Here is a 13351-nt window from a genome sequence, read left to right as displayed (position 1 = left end):
GGCCAGCCAGGCCAAATGAGCCAACTGGTGCAATAGTGGCATGTCTGTCATTGGGAAACCAACCACCCTCTAATTTGACTGGAGGCCCGCTACGTGGAAGGGAATATATCCCTGATACTGAAAACTTGTAACAGGGGTAGTCATGAACCCTAGGAGTGTAACATCTGCTGCTGCCTGGCTAAAAGTATTTACTGTGCTCACCAAACTGCCCAGTAAGCACTTCTCTTAATGTTCATACACATATATTAATGCTATTATTAATCATTTTGGGTTAGAGAACCTTCTCTTTTCAGATGACAGTGACCTCAGGATGACTCAGAAGGCCCCATGGGGCTGAGAAGTGACAGAAGAGTGCTCAACATCAAATATCTCAATCACACCTTCCAAAGCTCAGGGTCCATTGCGGAAGAGGTGGCAGAAAGAATGTAAGAGCCAAAGGAAGGGTAGGGCTCCTTACAACGTGTTCCTCCAGACACAAAATGGCCTGGATATCCATGACCTCACAGTGCCTGACACTACCTACATAAGACCATCATAAGAGGAGTAAAAGATGATGACATCAAAATAAAAGAGAGACTGATTGAGAGGGAGAGGGGATATGATGGAGAGCAGAGTTTCAAAGGGGAAAGTAGTGTGAAAGAGGGAATTACCATGGGGTATTGTTTACAATTATGGAAGTTATCAATAAAATAAAATGACATAAGGCCGGGTGTGGGCACACACCTTTAATCCCAGCATTCGGGAGGCAGAGGTAGGAGGATCATCACCATGAGTTCAAGGCCACCCTGACACTACATTGTGATTTCCAGGTCAGCCTGTGCTAGAGTGAGATCCTACCTCAAAAAAAAAGAAGAAGAAGAAGACATAAAATTTGAATATTTTAGAAAAGGTAGGGCTGGAGAGATGGCTTAGTGGTTAAGGTGCATGCCTACAAAGCCTAAGGACCCCAGTTTGATTCTCCAAGTCCCACATAAGCCAGATGGGAGACTTCCGGTTAAGATGGCAGCATAGGAACCATGCCGAAGCAGCCTAGGGGAAAAAAAAAACAACAAAGAAAACCCAGCAAAATACACACTTTTACTAAAAAGTGAGGTATATAAGAAATTAAAACGGCAGCAGAGATATAGGAGAGATCCAGAGCCCACACAGGCAGGTTGAAGCAGCTCCGGCAGCAACAGCAGCGGCTCCGGCACTGGCAACAGCAGTTGCTGGCAGATCCAGCAGTGGCACCTTCAGCAGCAGCAGCAGCGGTTCCAGCAGCGGCAGTGCCAATCTGCAGGGCCATAGTTGCCAGGCTTGGTTTGCCCCGTAGGAAAAGCCAGTGCCCAGCTCCAATTCCCCAGGACCCATGTTAGCCAGATGCACACATATCTGGAGTTTGTTTGCAGTGGCTGGAGGCCCTGGTGTGTCTATTCATTCTCTCTCCCTCTTTCTCTGTCAAATAAATAAATATATATTTTTAAAAACACAGAAATAAAGCCCACCAAAATGATAAGAAATAGTTGTACTAGGACAATTTGGAGATTGGAAGAATTTATTTATTTGAAAGTGACAGACAGAAAGAGGCAAATTTTATATATATGTAGAGAGAGAGAGAATGGGAGCATCTGTGTATCTGGCTAATGTGGATCCTGGGGAATCGAACCTTGAACTGGGATCCTTAGGCTTCACAGGTAATCACTTATCTGGCATGCCATCTCTCCAGCCTGATACGTTTATTTTTTATAGAAATTTTTGTATTCTTAAATTTTCATTTATTTAAGAGGGAAAGAGAATGGGCATGCCACGGCCTCCTAGCCACTACAAACTCACTCCAGACACATATGCCACCTTGTGCATTTGGCCTTATGTGGGTACTGGGGAATCAAACTTGGGTCATTTGGCTTGCTGGCAAGTGCCTTAACCATTAATATAACTCTTCAGCCCAACTCTTTTGTTTGTTTTTTTGTTTTTTGAGGTAGGGTCTTTCTCTAGCCCAAGATGCCTTGGAATTCACTGTGTATTCTCAGTCTCACCTTGAACTCCTGGTGATCCTTCTACCTCTGCCTCCCAAGTACTTGGTCTAAAGGCATGTACCACCACACCTGGCTTCTGTATTTTTTTTTTAATTTTTATTAACATTTTCCATGATTATAAAATATATCCCATGGTAATTCCCTCCCTCCCCACCCCCACACTTTCCCATTCTGTATTTTTTAATATCTTCATCTGTTTCCTTGAAAAAAAGAGTATGAACATGCCAGGACCTCTTGCCACTGCCAACCAACTCCAGACACACACATCACCACTTTGTGTATCTTGTTTTACGTGGGTACTGGGGAATTGAACCTAGGCTGGCAGGCCTTGCAAGGAAGCTTCTTTGACCGCTGATCCATTTCCCCAGCCCTCTAAAATGTATATTTAAATAATTAATCCAGTCACATGGTTTCAAAACGGGATAGAAACAACACTGTTGTAGGTCCTGTTGGGTGATGGAGTGAAACATAAATGACAATAAGAAAGACAATAACTGCTAACAGTTACTGCTATACAAGTCTCCTTCCTGTAATTGTCCTTTACCACCCTGTTCCTCTCCCCACCAAGAGATCACTATCTTTACTTGTACAACCTACCAACGATATTTTATGCCTGATAAGCAAATATACAGCTCTATTGTAGATCAATTTTTTTCTCTCTTTAACAAATGATACCTTAACAAACTGTTCTGTACCTTACTTTATTCACTTAACAATATATTGGAAAGCTTTCTTTTTCTTCAAATAAATATTGGAGAACTTGCTTTTGCTTTGTAATTTGCTTCATGTTATTATTCTACTTAAATGACAACCTGATTTATTTAACCAGTCTTCCATTCCTTTGCTATTACAAACAGTTCTGTAATGAATAACTTCATGCTCACATCATTTTGTACACAATATCTGTAGGGTAAGTTCCTCAAGGTAGAACTGCTGGGTCAATGGATTTGCTGTGTACTGTTTGTTGCCTTCCTTCTCCTCCTTTTTTTGGGGGGGGGATTTTTTAGAGGTAGGGTCTCACTCTAGCCCAAGCTGACCTGGAACATACTGTGTAGCCTCAGGGTGGTCTTGAACTCATAGCAACCCTCCTTCCTACCTTTGCCTCCTGAGTGCGAAGATTAAAGGTGTGTGCCACGACACCTGGCTTTCTTTTCTTGCCCTGAGGATTGAACCTAGGGCTTTGCACATGCTAAGCATGCATGCTACTGCTTATTACATCCCTATCCCTTGCATCTGTAATTTTGACAGATGTCAATCAGTGAGGTAAACCTATGATCATCTGAACAAAATCTTCAAAGGTACATCTGCTTCCCACAAATCTGAGAATTTATTTTGTTTTTCTGTGGGTCTATGATGGAGTTCAGGTGTCTTTTTTTTTTTTTTTTTAAGTTTCTGGAGTGAGTCTGGTAATTATCTCAGGAATAAAGGAAGGCTGAACCTTTGCAAAACAGAAGGTGATACAAAGGCTCATACTGAATTTTAAAACAGAAGAACATAGCTAACTGAAGCTCAAAAATGTGGTATGACTGCCGACTTATGTTAGAAGCATGTCAGTGGCTGCTTTGATCTGCATGTCCAAATTGCTATTAGCATTTTTTCTTCTCATGATACTGTGAGATATACAAACGTTGAAAAATTAGTATGTTAGTCTTGCATTTACTGATAAAGGATGCAGCAGAGGCTATAATTATCAGAATTGAATCAGGAAATGTTTGGTATGGCACCAAGGGAGTAAGGGTGCAAAATGCTGAATCTTATACAGCTTGCATCTTCTACAGAAAATGAGAAGGCTGCATAGTACTTACACCTTGTTCCAGGGGTTAGCTCAGCCAAGTAGAGAATACAGCTGCCTAGTATAAATAGCCCAAGACAAACCAAAACATTGAGGCTCTATACTCTTCTAGATTCTGTGCTAAGTGGCAAAGATAGAAATAAAAACAGCAGTAGGAATAACTATGAACACTCAGTGAATACTAAATATGTACTAGCCACTGTACTTTCTTTTCCTTTTTTTTTTTTCTTTTCCTTACTTCCTCCCCTCAACCCCTCACTCTCTTTTTATTTTTGGTTTATTTTGTTTGCATGCTTGTGTGTTTGTTTTGAGAAAGGGTGTCACTGGAGCCCAGGCTGGCCTGGAATATATGACAATCCTCTTACCTCAGCCTCCTTAGTGCTAGAATTATAGACAAGAGCCCCCGCATCTGACTGCTTTTTGGTTTCTTGAGACAGGGCCTTGCTATCACCCCAGGCTGGCCTCAAACTCCTGGTAGTTCTCCTGCTTCAGCCTCCCAAAGGTACTACCATGCTTGAGTTCTCTGGCATTTATAGCATTCTTATTTTACAGTTGAAATAAATGAGTTTCTGAAATGTTTTGTTACTTATTAGAGAACATAACTTTGGTAGTTTGAATTTTTTGTATGTTCCCAATAGACTCAGGGGTGTGTGTGTGTGTGGGGGTGCTCAAGGTATGGGCTTGCCCTAGCCTAGACTGACCTGCATTTACCAAGTACATTCAAAATGGCCTTGAACTTAAAAGTGAATCTCCTACTTCTACCTCCTACCTATCTATGCCAAAGGCATGTACCACCATGCCCAGCAAAGAGAGAGAAAGGGCACGCCAGGGCCTCTAGCTACAGCAAACTAACTCCAGACACATGCACCACTTTATGCATCTGGCTTTATGTGGGTACTAGGGAATCAAACTCAGGCCATCAGGTTTTACAGGCAAGCACCTTAACCTCTGAGTCAACTCTGCAGCCCTCAAGTGTTCTATTCAAGCTTGTAAGTTGGATTTCCAGATGCCTGGCTAGAGGAGGTATCACTGATGGGGGATCCTGGGGTCCAGTCCTAAGGTGTGTTTGGGGACGGATGGATCTGATTTTAAATTCAAAGGTATACAGAGACGCCTGAGCCCTAGCAGGATCCTTGTTGCTTGCTGCCAAATTTGTGCTTGTAGCCTTTGGTTTATTCTAGCTTTCTGCTGTTTCTCTCAGCTTGAATGTATGGAAGCAGTTTCTTCTGCCTCTGATAGAATTTCCCCCTGGATCTACAAGCTTGAAATAAACTCCTTTCTTCCATAAACTATGTCTGATTTGGATGTTATCCTAGCAACATAAAGCTGACTACAACAGTAACTTACCTCCTTCATTGGACTGCATGGAGAGTAACTATCAAAGTGCCTCAAACAGTGTCTGCTAAGTTACTGGTACAACTACTGAAGCACAGAGAAAATAGCCTTCATTCCCTGCTAGGCCTATCTCCCTCATAATAGAAAAATATAAATATTTTTCCTGGTAAAGACAGATATTCCAGCTAATGAAAAACAGTAATAAAAGGATTGATGGTCTTGTTTAGCTATCACATAGAGTGCCGCTGGGGGGCTGGGGAGAGGGATAAAATGACAGAAAAAAAAAAAAAACTTCATATACTGGGGGAAAGTTTGAGTAGTCTTGAAAGAATGGGCAGGCTTAACTCATTTTAATAAACAAAGGAGGCTGACAATATTTCAACCAAAAGTGCCAGCATTCTGAAGGCTGCCTCTTCATTCAAATATAAAGCCACACTGAAATCTCCAGGGAAAGTAGCATGGTCAGTGTGGGGTACAAAATAAGCTCTGCTTTTTTAAAATATGGTACCAGAAAATTAGATAATGTATTACCCAGGAAGCCAAAAAGTTCTTGGGCAGCCCCTTTGCACTCCTCTTTCCCCTCTCTCCCATAAGACAAAGAAGAGGCAGGCGGAATTGAGTGCTTTCTGATGCCTCTTATCATGGACTTTCCCAACAAAGGCAAGTGAAAGAAAACAGGGAAATAAAAATCACTTTTATTATTTCATTATATTGACTTTCTCACACAAAAGTACCAACATTTAAAAAGGCACTGGAGAGGTAGGAGGATTGCCTTGAGTTCGAGGCTACCCTGAGACTCCATAGTGAATTCCAGGTCAGCCTGCGCTACAGTGAGACCCTACCTCGAAAAACAACAACAACAACAAAAAAAAAAGCCAAAAATAAAAAGGCACTGGAAGCTGGGCATGGTAGCGCACACCTTTAATCCCAGCACTTTGGAGGCAGAGGTAGGACGATTGCCATGAGTTTGAAGCCACCCTGAGATTGCATAGTGAATTCCAGGTCAACCTGAGCTAGAACAAGACCCTACCTCAAAAAAAAAAAAATATATATATATATATAGATATAGATATAGATAGATAGATATAGATAGATTAAGGCACAGGCTGGAGAGGTGGCTTAGTAGTTCACTTGCCTGCAAACCCTAAGGACTGAGGTTCAATTCCCCAATACTCATGTAAGCCAGATGTACAAGGTGGCACATGTAGCTGGAGTTCATTTGCAGGGACTAGAGGCTCTGGTGCGCCCATTCTCTCCCCCTTTCCCCCTCCCACCCCCCGTCTCTCTGCCTCTTTCTCCCTCTCTTAAATAAATAAAATATTTCTATTTAAAAAGGCACAGGAGTGGGCAAAGTGAGGGAGATGGGAAGGGATTATGATCATTGTATATTGTCTGTAGGTATGGAACTTGTCAATAAAAAGTTAACTAAAAATAGGGTTGGAGAAATGGCTAAATGGTTAAGGTACTTGCCTGCAAAGCCTAATGACCCAGGTTTGGTTCCCCTGTACCCACATAAAGCCAGGTGCATAAAGTGGCACATGCATCTGGAGTTTGTCTGCATTGGCTAGAGACCCTGGTGTGCCAATTCTCTGCCCCCCCCCCCGCCCATTAAAAAAAAAAAATATATATATATATATATATTTTTTTTTTTTTGAGGTAGGGTCTTTCTCTAGCCTAGGCTGACCTAGAATTCACTCTGTAGTCTCAGGGTAGCCTTAAACTCACAGCAATCCTCCTACCTATGCCAAGTGCTGGGATTAAAGGTGTGCATCATCATGCCCAGCCATGAAAACATTTTTTATTTATTTGCAGAGAGAGAGAAAGAATGAGAATGGTTATATCAGGGTTTCCTGCCACTGCAGAGGAACTCCAGATGCATGTACCACCTTGTGTTTCTGACCTTACCTGAGTACTGGGAAATCAAACCTAGGCTGTCAGACTTTGTGAGCAAGCACCTTTAACTGCTGAGCCATCTCTCTAGCCCATGTTTCATTTTATTTATTTATTTATTTATTTTAGAGAGAAGGAGGTGGAAAAAGAGAATATGGGTACACCAGGGCCTCCAGCCACTGCAAATGAACTCTAGATGCATGCGCCACTTTGTGCATCTGGCTTACGTGGATCCTAGGGCATCAAACCTGGGTCCTTTGCCTTTTCAGGCAAATGTCTTAAACACTTAAGCCATCTCTCCAGCCCATGTTTTATATTTTTTTTATTGCTTGAGGCAGGGTCTCATTCTAGCTCAGGCTAACCTGGGATTCAGTCTGTAATCCAGGTGGCCTTGAATTTACAGCAATCCTCCTCCTACCTCAGCTTCCCAAGGGCTGAGGTGTTAGCCATCACATGCTAGGCCTAAATTTCTAGTGTTTTAAGCATTTTAATGCATAACAATTTTAAATTGTAACTATACAATTAAATTTCTAGGTGTATTACTTGATTCATATTCTATTTGGTAGAATCCATGACTACCTTTTAGAATGATCTGAAATAATGAACTAGTTCATTCTGAATTGATGTTTTTACTTGTGTTTAACTTTTACTAGTACTCAGCAGGGACAAATGCAATTTCCTTTGAGTTGTACTCGTTTATAATTCTCCTGTCTGCTATTCTGTTCTACTTTCTATTCTGAAAGACTTCTTGGTCTTTGTTCATTAATCATGCGAAACAGTTGTGCAACATGCCTTGACATTAAGTTGAGCATCTAAAATTAGTTCTGCTACAATCACTGGTAGAGAAGAAGCTTCAGTAGTTTATGACATGTGTTAAGTAGACATTGCAAGGTTAGAAGGAACTCTCAAGAAATAAGTAAGTGGTTTATGTTATATGTGTTCATTTCCTTAAGTATATACTTAAAGAACCTCTTTATTAAGCAGATGAACAAATTGCAACTGTTACTTCATATAGTATACAAAACATTTTGCTACAATACTATGCTTTTCAATCAGTTATTTCAGAAGAAAAACATGTAATACTTGAGGTGATAAAATATTTTCTGCATGTTTGTCTCCTGTTTTGAAGTAGAAATTATATTCTGTATATACTAAATGGATGACTTATTTTTGTCTTTCTCTTCAGAGTTTACAAACGCTTATTCCTCAGAATGGCATCCTGGTTATATGAATGTCTTTGTGAAGCTGAACTTGCACAGTATTATCCTCATTTTATTGCGCTTGGTCTTCAGAAAGTAGATGAATTAGCCAAGGTTACAATGAAGGACTACTCCAAATTAGGAGTCCATGACATGAACGACCGCAAACGTCTCTTCCAACTTATTAAAATCCTTAAGATTATTCAGGAGGAAGATAAAGGAATCAGTAGTCTAGAGCATCATCCTCAGACAAGCAGCCAGTACCCCAAGCCTCCGGAATTCAGATCTGGTCCTCGCAGACAACTGCATTTTGATTCTCCTGCTGACAGCCAAGATAAAACTGCTGCCAATGAAATGTACAATTTATTAGATTTTTCTGTAAATGAGCAGACGTCTACTTACCTAAAAACACTGGAACACATGCTACCAGATGATTCCCAGTGCCATACAAAAACAAAGAACCTGAATACCTCAGCTTCTGCTGCTTGTCTTCAAACAGAAACTATCACTTCACTCTTTTCATCAAATCACTTCTCTCCCAAACTAGGAAATGGTGATATTCCCACTATTCAGAGAGTCTCTCATGTTTCGGGGTATAACTATGGAATCCCTCATTCTTGTGTCAGGTAATCATTTATTCTTTTTTTTTTTTTGAAGAAAAATAGCCTTAGGCAACGACAAATCTTTCCTTTATAACCAAAGGAGGGTAACTACTCTTACTCTTTATAGTAAATGGATGTAACATTGGAATGATAGTAGTAGACAAGTTTTGCATTAGTATTATAAATATTTGAATGGGGGAAAATTAATGAGAATTGGAACTTTACAGATGGGAAAAAGCTGATACTGTAAATGTGTGTCAAACAGCTGCTACTTGCCAGGATCTGCAGTTATTCCTATTCTTATTTTCTGTTACTTATATATAGTGTAACATGATACATCCAGTATATCCATGAAAGTAAGAGTGAACTGGCCTTCTATAGTGTAAACATGTGTGTACACACACAAACACACACAATTCACAGAATTTTTTAAGGTTATTGAACCAGAAAACATACATCTAGGTTAAAAACAAAGAGCAGGGCTGGGTGTGGTGGCTCACACCCTTAATCCCAGCACTTAGGAGGTAGAGGTAGGAGGATCAAGTTCTAGGCCGCCCTGAGACTTAGTGAATTCCAGGTCAGCCTGGACTAGAGTGAGACCCTACCTCAAAAAAAAATAAAACAACAGGGCTGGAGAGATGGCTTAGCAGTTAAGGCACTTGCCTGCAAAGCCAAAGGACCCAGGTTTAATTCCCCAGGACCCATGTAAGCCAGATGCACAAGGGGGCACATGCATCTGGAGTTCATGTGCATTGGGTAGAGGTTCTGGTGCACCCATTCTCTCTCTATCTGCCTCTCCCCCCTTCAAATAAATAAAAACAAAATATTTTGTAAAATAAAACAACAACAAACAAACAAAAAACAAAGAGCAGGTAATTAAGTAGGTCTTCGGAATGCTTCTTGATCTTTTGGCTAAGAACAAATGAAGTAGGTCTTTGGGGTCCTAATTTAACTGCTTTTTTACAATCCTGGCCCTGGAAAAACATAATATTTGGAGATTACATGGAGTAAGATGCTTTTAGTGGAGATCAGAGGTTAGGGTCAAAATGACAGTAAATTAAGCAAGGCGTGGTGACACACACCTTTAATTTTAGCACTTGGGAGGCAGAGGTAAGAGGATTGCTGAGTTTGAGGCCACCCTGAGCCGACATAGTGAATTTCAGGTCAGCCTGAGCTAAAGCAAGACCCTACCTCAAAAAGAACAAACTCCAGATGCATGCGCCCCCTTGTGCATCTGGCTTATGTGGGTCCTGGGGAATCGAGCCTTGAACCAGGGTCCTTAGGCTTTGCAGGCAAGCACTTAACTGCTAAGCTATCTCTCCAGCCCAAGAACAAATCTTTCAAGCTGGAGAGATGGCTTAGTGGTCAAGGTGTTTGCCTGCAAAGCCAAAGGACCTTGGTTTGATTCCCCAGGACCCACATTAGCCAGATGCACAAGGTGGCGCATGCATCTGGATTTTGTTTGCAGTGGCTGGAGACCCTGCCCCCGCCCCAAATAAAATAAAATGAAAACAAATCTTTAAAAAAAATTTATTAGTTTATTTGCAAGTAGAGAGAAAGAAGAGAATAGGTGTGCCAGGGCCTCCAGCCACTAAAAGTAAATTCCAGATGCATGAGCCCCTCTGTACCTCAAGCTTTACATGGGTACTGGGGAAGTGAACTCAGAGCAATAGGCTGTCTAGGCAAGTAAGTGCCTTAACTGCTGAGCCATCTCTGCAGCACACTTTTTCTTTTTGGTTTTTCAAGTTAGGGTCTAGCTCTAGCCCAGGCTGACCTGGAGTTCACTGTGTAGTCACAGGGTGGCTTGAACTGACAGAAATTCTCCTACCTCTGCTTCCTGAGTGCTTGGACTAAAGGTGTGTACCACCACGCTCAGCAATATTGTGTAGTCTTTTACTGAACAACACATAAAAACTGAAATTACTAACAGATTAAAATCTGACTTTTTTCTGTTTAACACCATCACAAGTCAAATGTGTATTTTAGTTTTGATATTGCTATTATATTTATTTGACGAATACTAAATGATACCTACTATGTCTGGCTTTAGCTAGGATATCTGGTGGCTCTGGATATCTTAGGAGACAAGGTGAGTATGGTGACAGGCAGACTACCATTTGTGCCAGACATAGTGGTATACACCTGCAATCCCAGTGCTCAGGCAAGGTAAGAGAATGATGAGTTCCAGACCAGCTTTGGCTACATAGTAAGACTCTGTCTCAAAAAAAAAATAAGTCTTTGTAGGATAAAAATATGCTTTCTATTTTGCCCTTTGACTTATCTAGGATCCTGGTACAATTTTTATTTTTATTTATTTATTTATTTGACAGAGGAAGAGGGAGAGAGAGTGAGTGTGTGGTCGCACCAGGGCCTGCAGCCACTGCAAACAAACTCCAGATGCATGTGTCCCCTTGTGAATCTGGCTAATGTGGGTCCTGGGGAATCAAACCTGGGTCCTTTGGCTTTGCAGGCAAATGCCTTAACTGCTAAACCATTCCTCCAGCACCCCCCCCCCATGCGATTTCTTAGCTGGGCATGGTGGTACACACCTGTAATGTCAGCACTGTAGATGCTGAAGCAGGAGAATTACAAATTTAAGGCAAGCTTGGGATACATAGCAAAACTCAGTCTTAAAAGACTCAAGAAAGGACTAAATATTTTCTGTCTTCTTTCATTAGCTTTATATGATTATTAATGATCAACAACTAGAGATTTTAACCCAAAACTCTTGTTAAAATAATGGATTGCATCTTTTTTATTGTATGTTTATGTCATTTAATCTTTTAAATATTTTTATTTACTTGGCACACGTGTGTATTTATGTAAGTGTACATGTGTGAAGTCAGAACTTCGAGCAGGTTGGTCCTCATCTTCCACCACATCTAAGGCAGGTTCTCTTGTTGTACACTAACTGCTCCCTTTGTGAACTTTTGGGAAATTCTCTTAATCTCTATCTCCCTTCTCACTGTAGGCACAGTGGGATTACAGAAGCCTGCCACAGCTTTTGGCTTTTTTATATGGTGTCTGGGGATCCAACCTCGTATTTGTAGTTGCACAGCAAGCACTTTATCCACTGAGCCATCTCCCCAACTCCTAACTTTTTTTCTGTGAGAAATTAAACATATGCAAAAGAAAAGAAAATAGAACAATGAATGTACCCATCATCAAGTCCTAATATTGTCAAAATTTTTCCACATTTCAGAATGACGCATTTTGTAGCCTGTATTTTTATTAAAATAACAAAACAGCTTAAGATTTGTTAAGATAATGCACTGTGCATATTACAAGTTTAAATTACTTAAAAAAAACTAATTTAGATCCTGGCAAAAAGTTTTTTTTCTTTTTTTTAGTTGGAAGGCTCAGAAAATTAAAACCAAAGCCAGGCATGGTGGTGCATGCCTTTAATCCCAGCACTTGGGAGGCAGAGGTGTAGGATTGCCATGAGTTCAAGGCCACCCTGAGACTACATAGTGAATTCCAGGTCAGTCTGAGCTACAGTGAGACCCTACCTCAAAAAACCAATAAATAAATAAATAAATAAAATTTATATGAAACAATTATATAGCATAGTATCTTTAATTTTTTTTTAATTTTAGAGAGAGAGAATTGGCACACCAGGGCTTCAGCCACTGAAGTCGAACTCCAGACACTTGCACCACCTAGTGGTCATGTGCAACCTTGTGCTTGCCTCACCTTTGTGTATCTGGCGAACATGGGATCTGGAGAGTAGAACATGAGTCCTTAGGCTTTGCAGGCAAGTGCCTTAACCGCTAAGCCATTTCTCCAGCCCTAATATAGTATCTTATGTAAAATCTATTATGGTTGGGTGTGGTGGCACATGATTTCAGTCCCAGCACTTGGGAGGCAGAGGTAGGAGGATCACTGTGAATTTGAGGCCAGGCTTGGGTCTACAGGGTAAATTTCAGGTCAGTCTGGGCTAGTTTGAGACTCTACCTCCAAAAAAAAAAAAAAAAAAAAGTAAAATCTATTGTGAAAGTCTTTTTAGGAACTCACAAACAAATACTAAAGTATAAAGGAGGGACTAATTTGTGTTACTGAGGTATTCTTCTACATAGACTTTTGTATTGCCCCTGATAAGAATCTTATTTTGGGCTGGAGAGATGGCTTAGCGGTTAAGTGCTTGCCTGTGAAGCCTAAGGACCCTAGTTCGAGGCTCGATTCCCCAGGACCCATATAAGCCAGATGCACAAGGGGGCACACGTGTCTGGAGTTCATTTGCAGTGGCTGGAAGCCCTGGCGCTTCCATTCTCTCTCTCTCTCTCTCTCTGTCTCTTTCTCTCTCTGTCTCTCAAATAAATAAACAAAATTAAAAAAAAAAAAAAAAGAATGCTGTAAGTTTGAGGCCACTCTGAGAATACAGAATGAATTCCAGGTCAGCCTCGGCTAGAGTGAAACCCTACCTCGAAAAACAAAAACAACAACAAAAAAAGAATAATCATCTTATTTTCTTGTTAGTTTTAAAGGAATTTCTGTGTAAGTAAATGGTTGATTCTCACA

General features: G+C 40.8%; 1 protein-coding gene across 1 annotated transcript in view; it reads left to right on the top strand.

Annotated features, from left to right (window-relative positions):
• Window positions 1-13351, top strand: part of Kif24 (kinesin family member 24) — a 112499-nt gene that overhangs the window by 26716 nt on the left and 72432 nt on the right. Inside the window, exon 2 of the mRNA XM_045141502.1 lies at window positions 8219-8857. Coding sequence (XP_044997437.1) covers window positions 8244-8857 — 614 coding nt within the window. The 5' untranslated portion in view covers window positions 8219-8243. The remainder of the gene's footprint in view (window positions 1-8218; window positions 8858-13351) is intronic.

This window comes from Jaculus jaculus, chromosome 1 (genome assembly GCF_020740685.1).
Source record: "Jaculus jaculus isolate mJacJac1 chromosome 1, mJacJac1.mat.Y.cur, whole genome shotgun sequence".
Taxonomy (NCBI): Eukaryota; Metazoa; Chordata; class Mammalia; order Rodentia; family Dipodidae; genus Jaculus; species Jaculus jaculus.
This window is presented reverse-complemented; position numbering and strand designations above follow the sequence as displayed.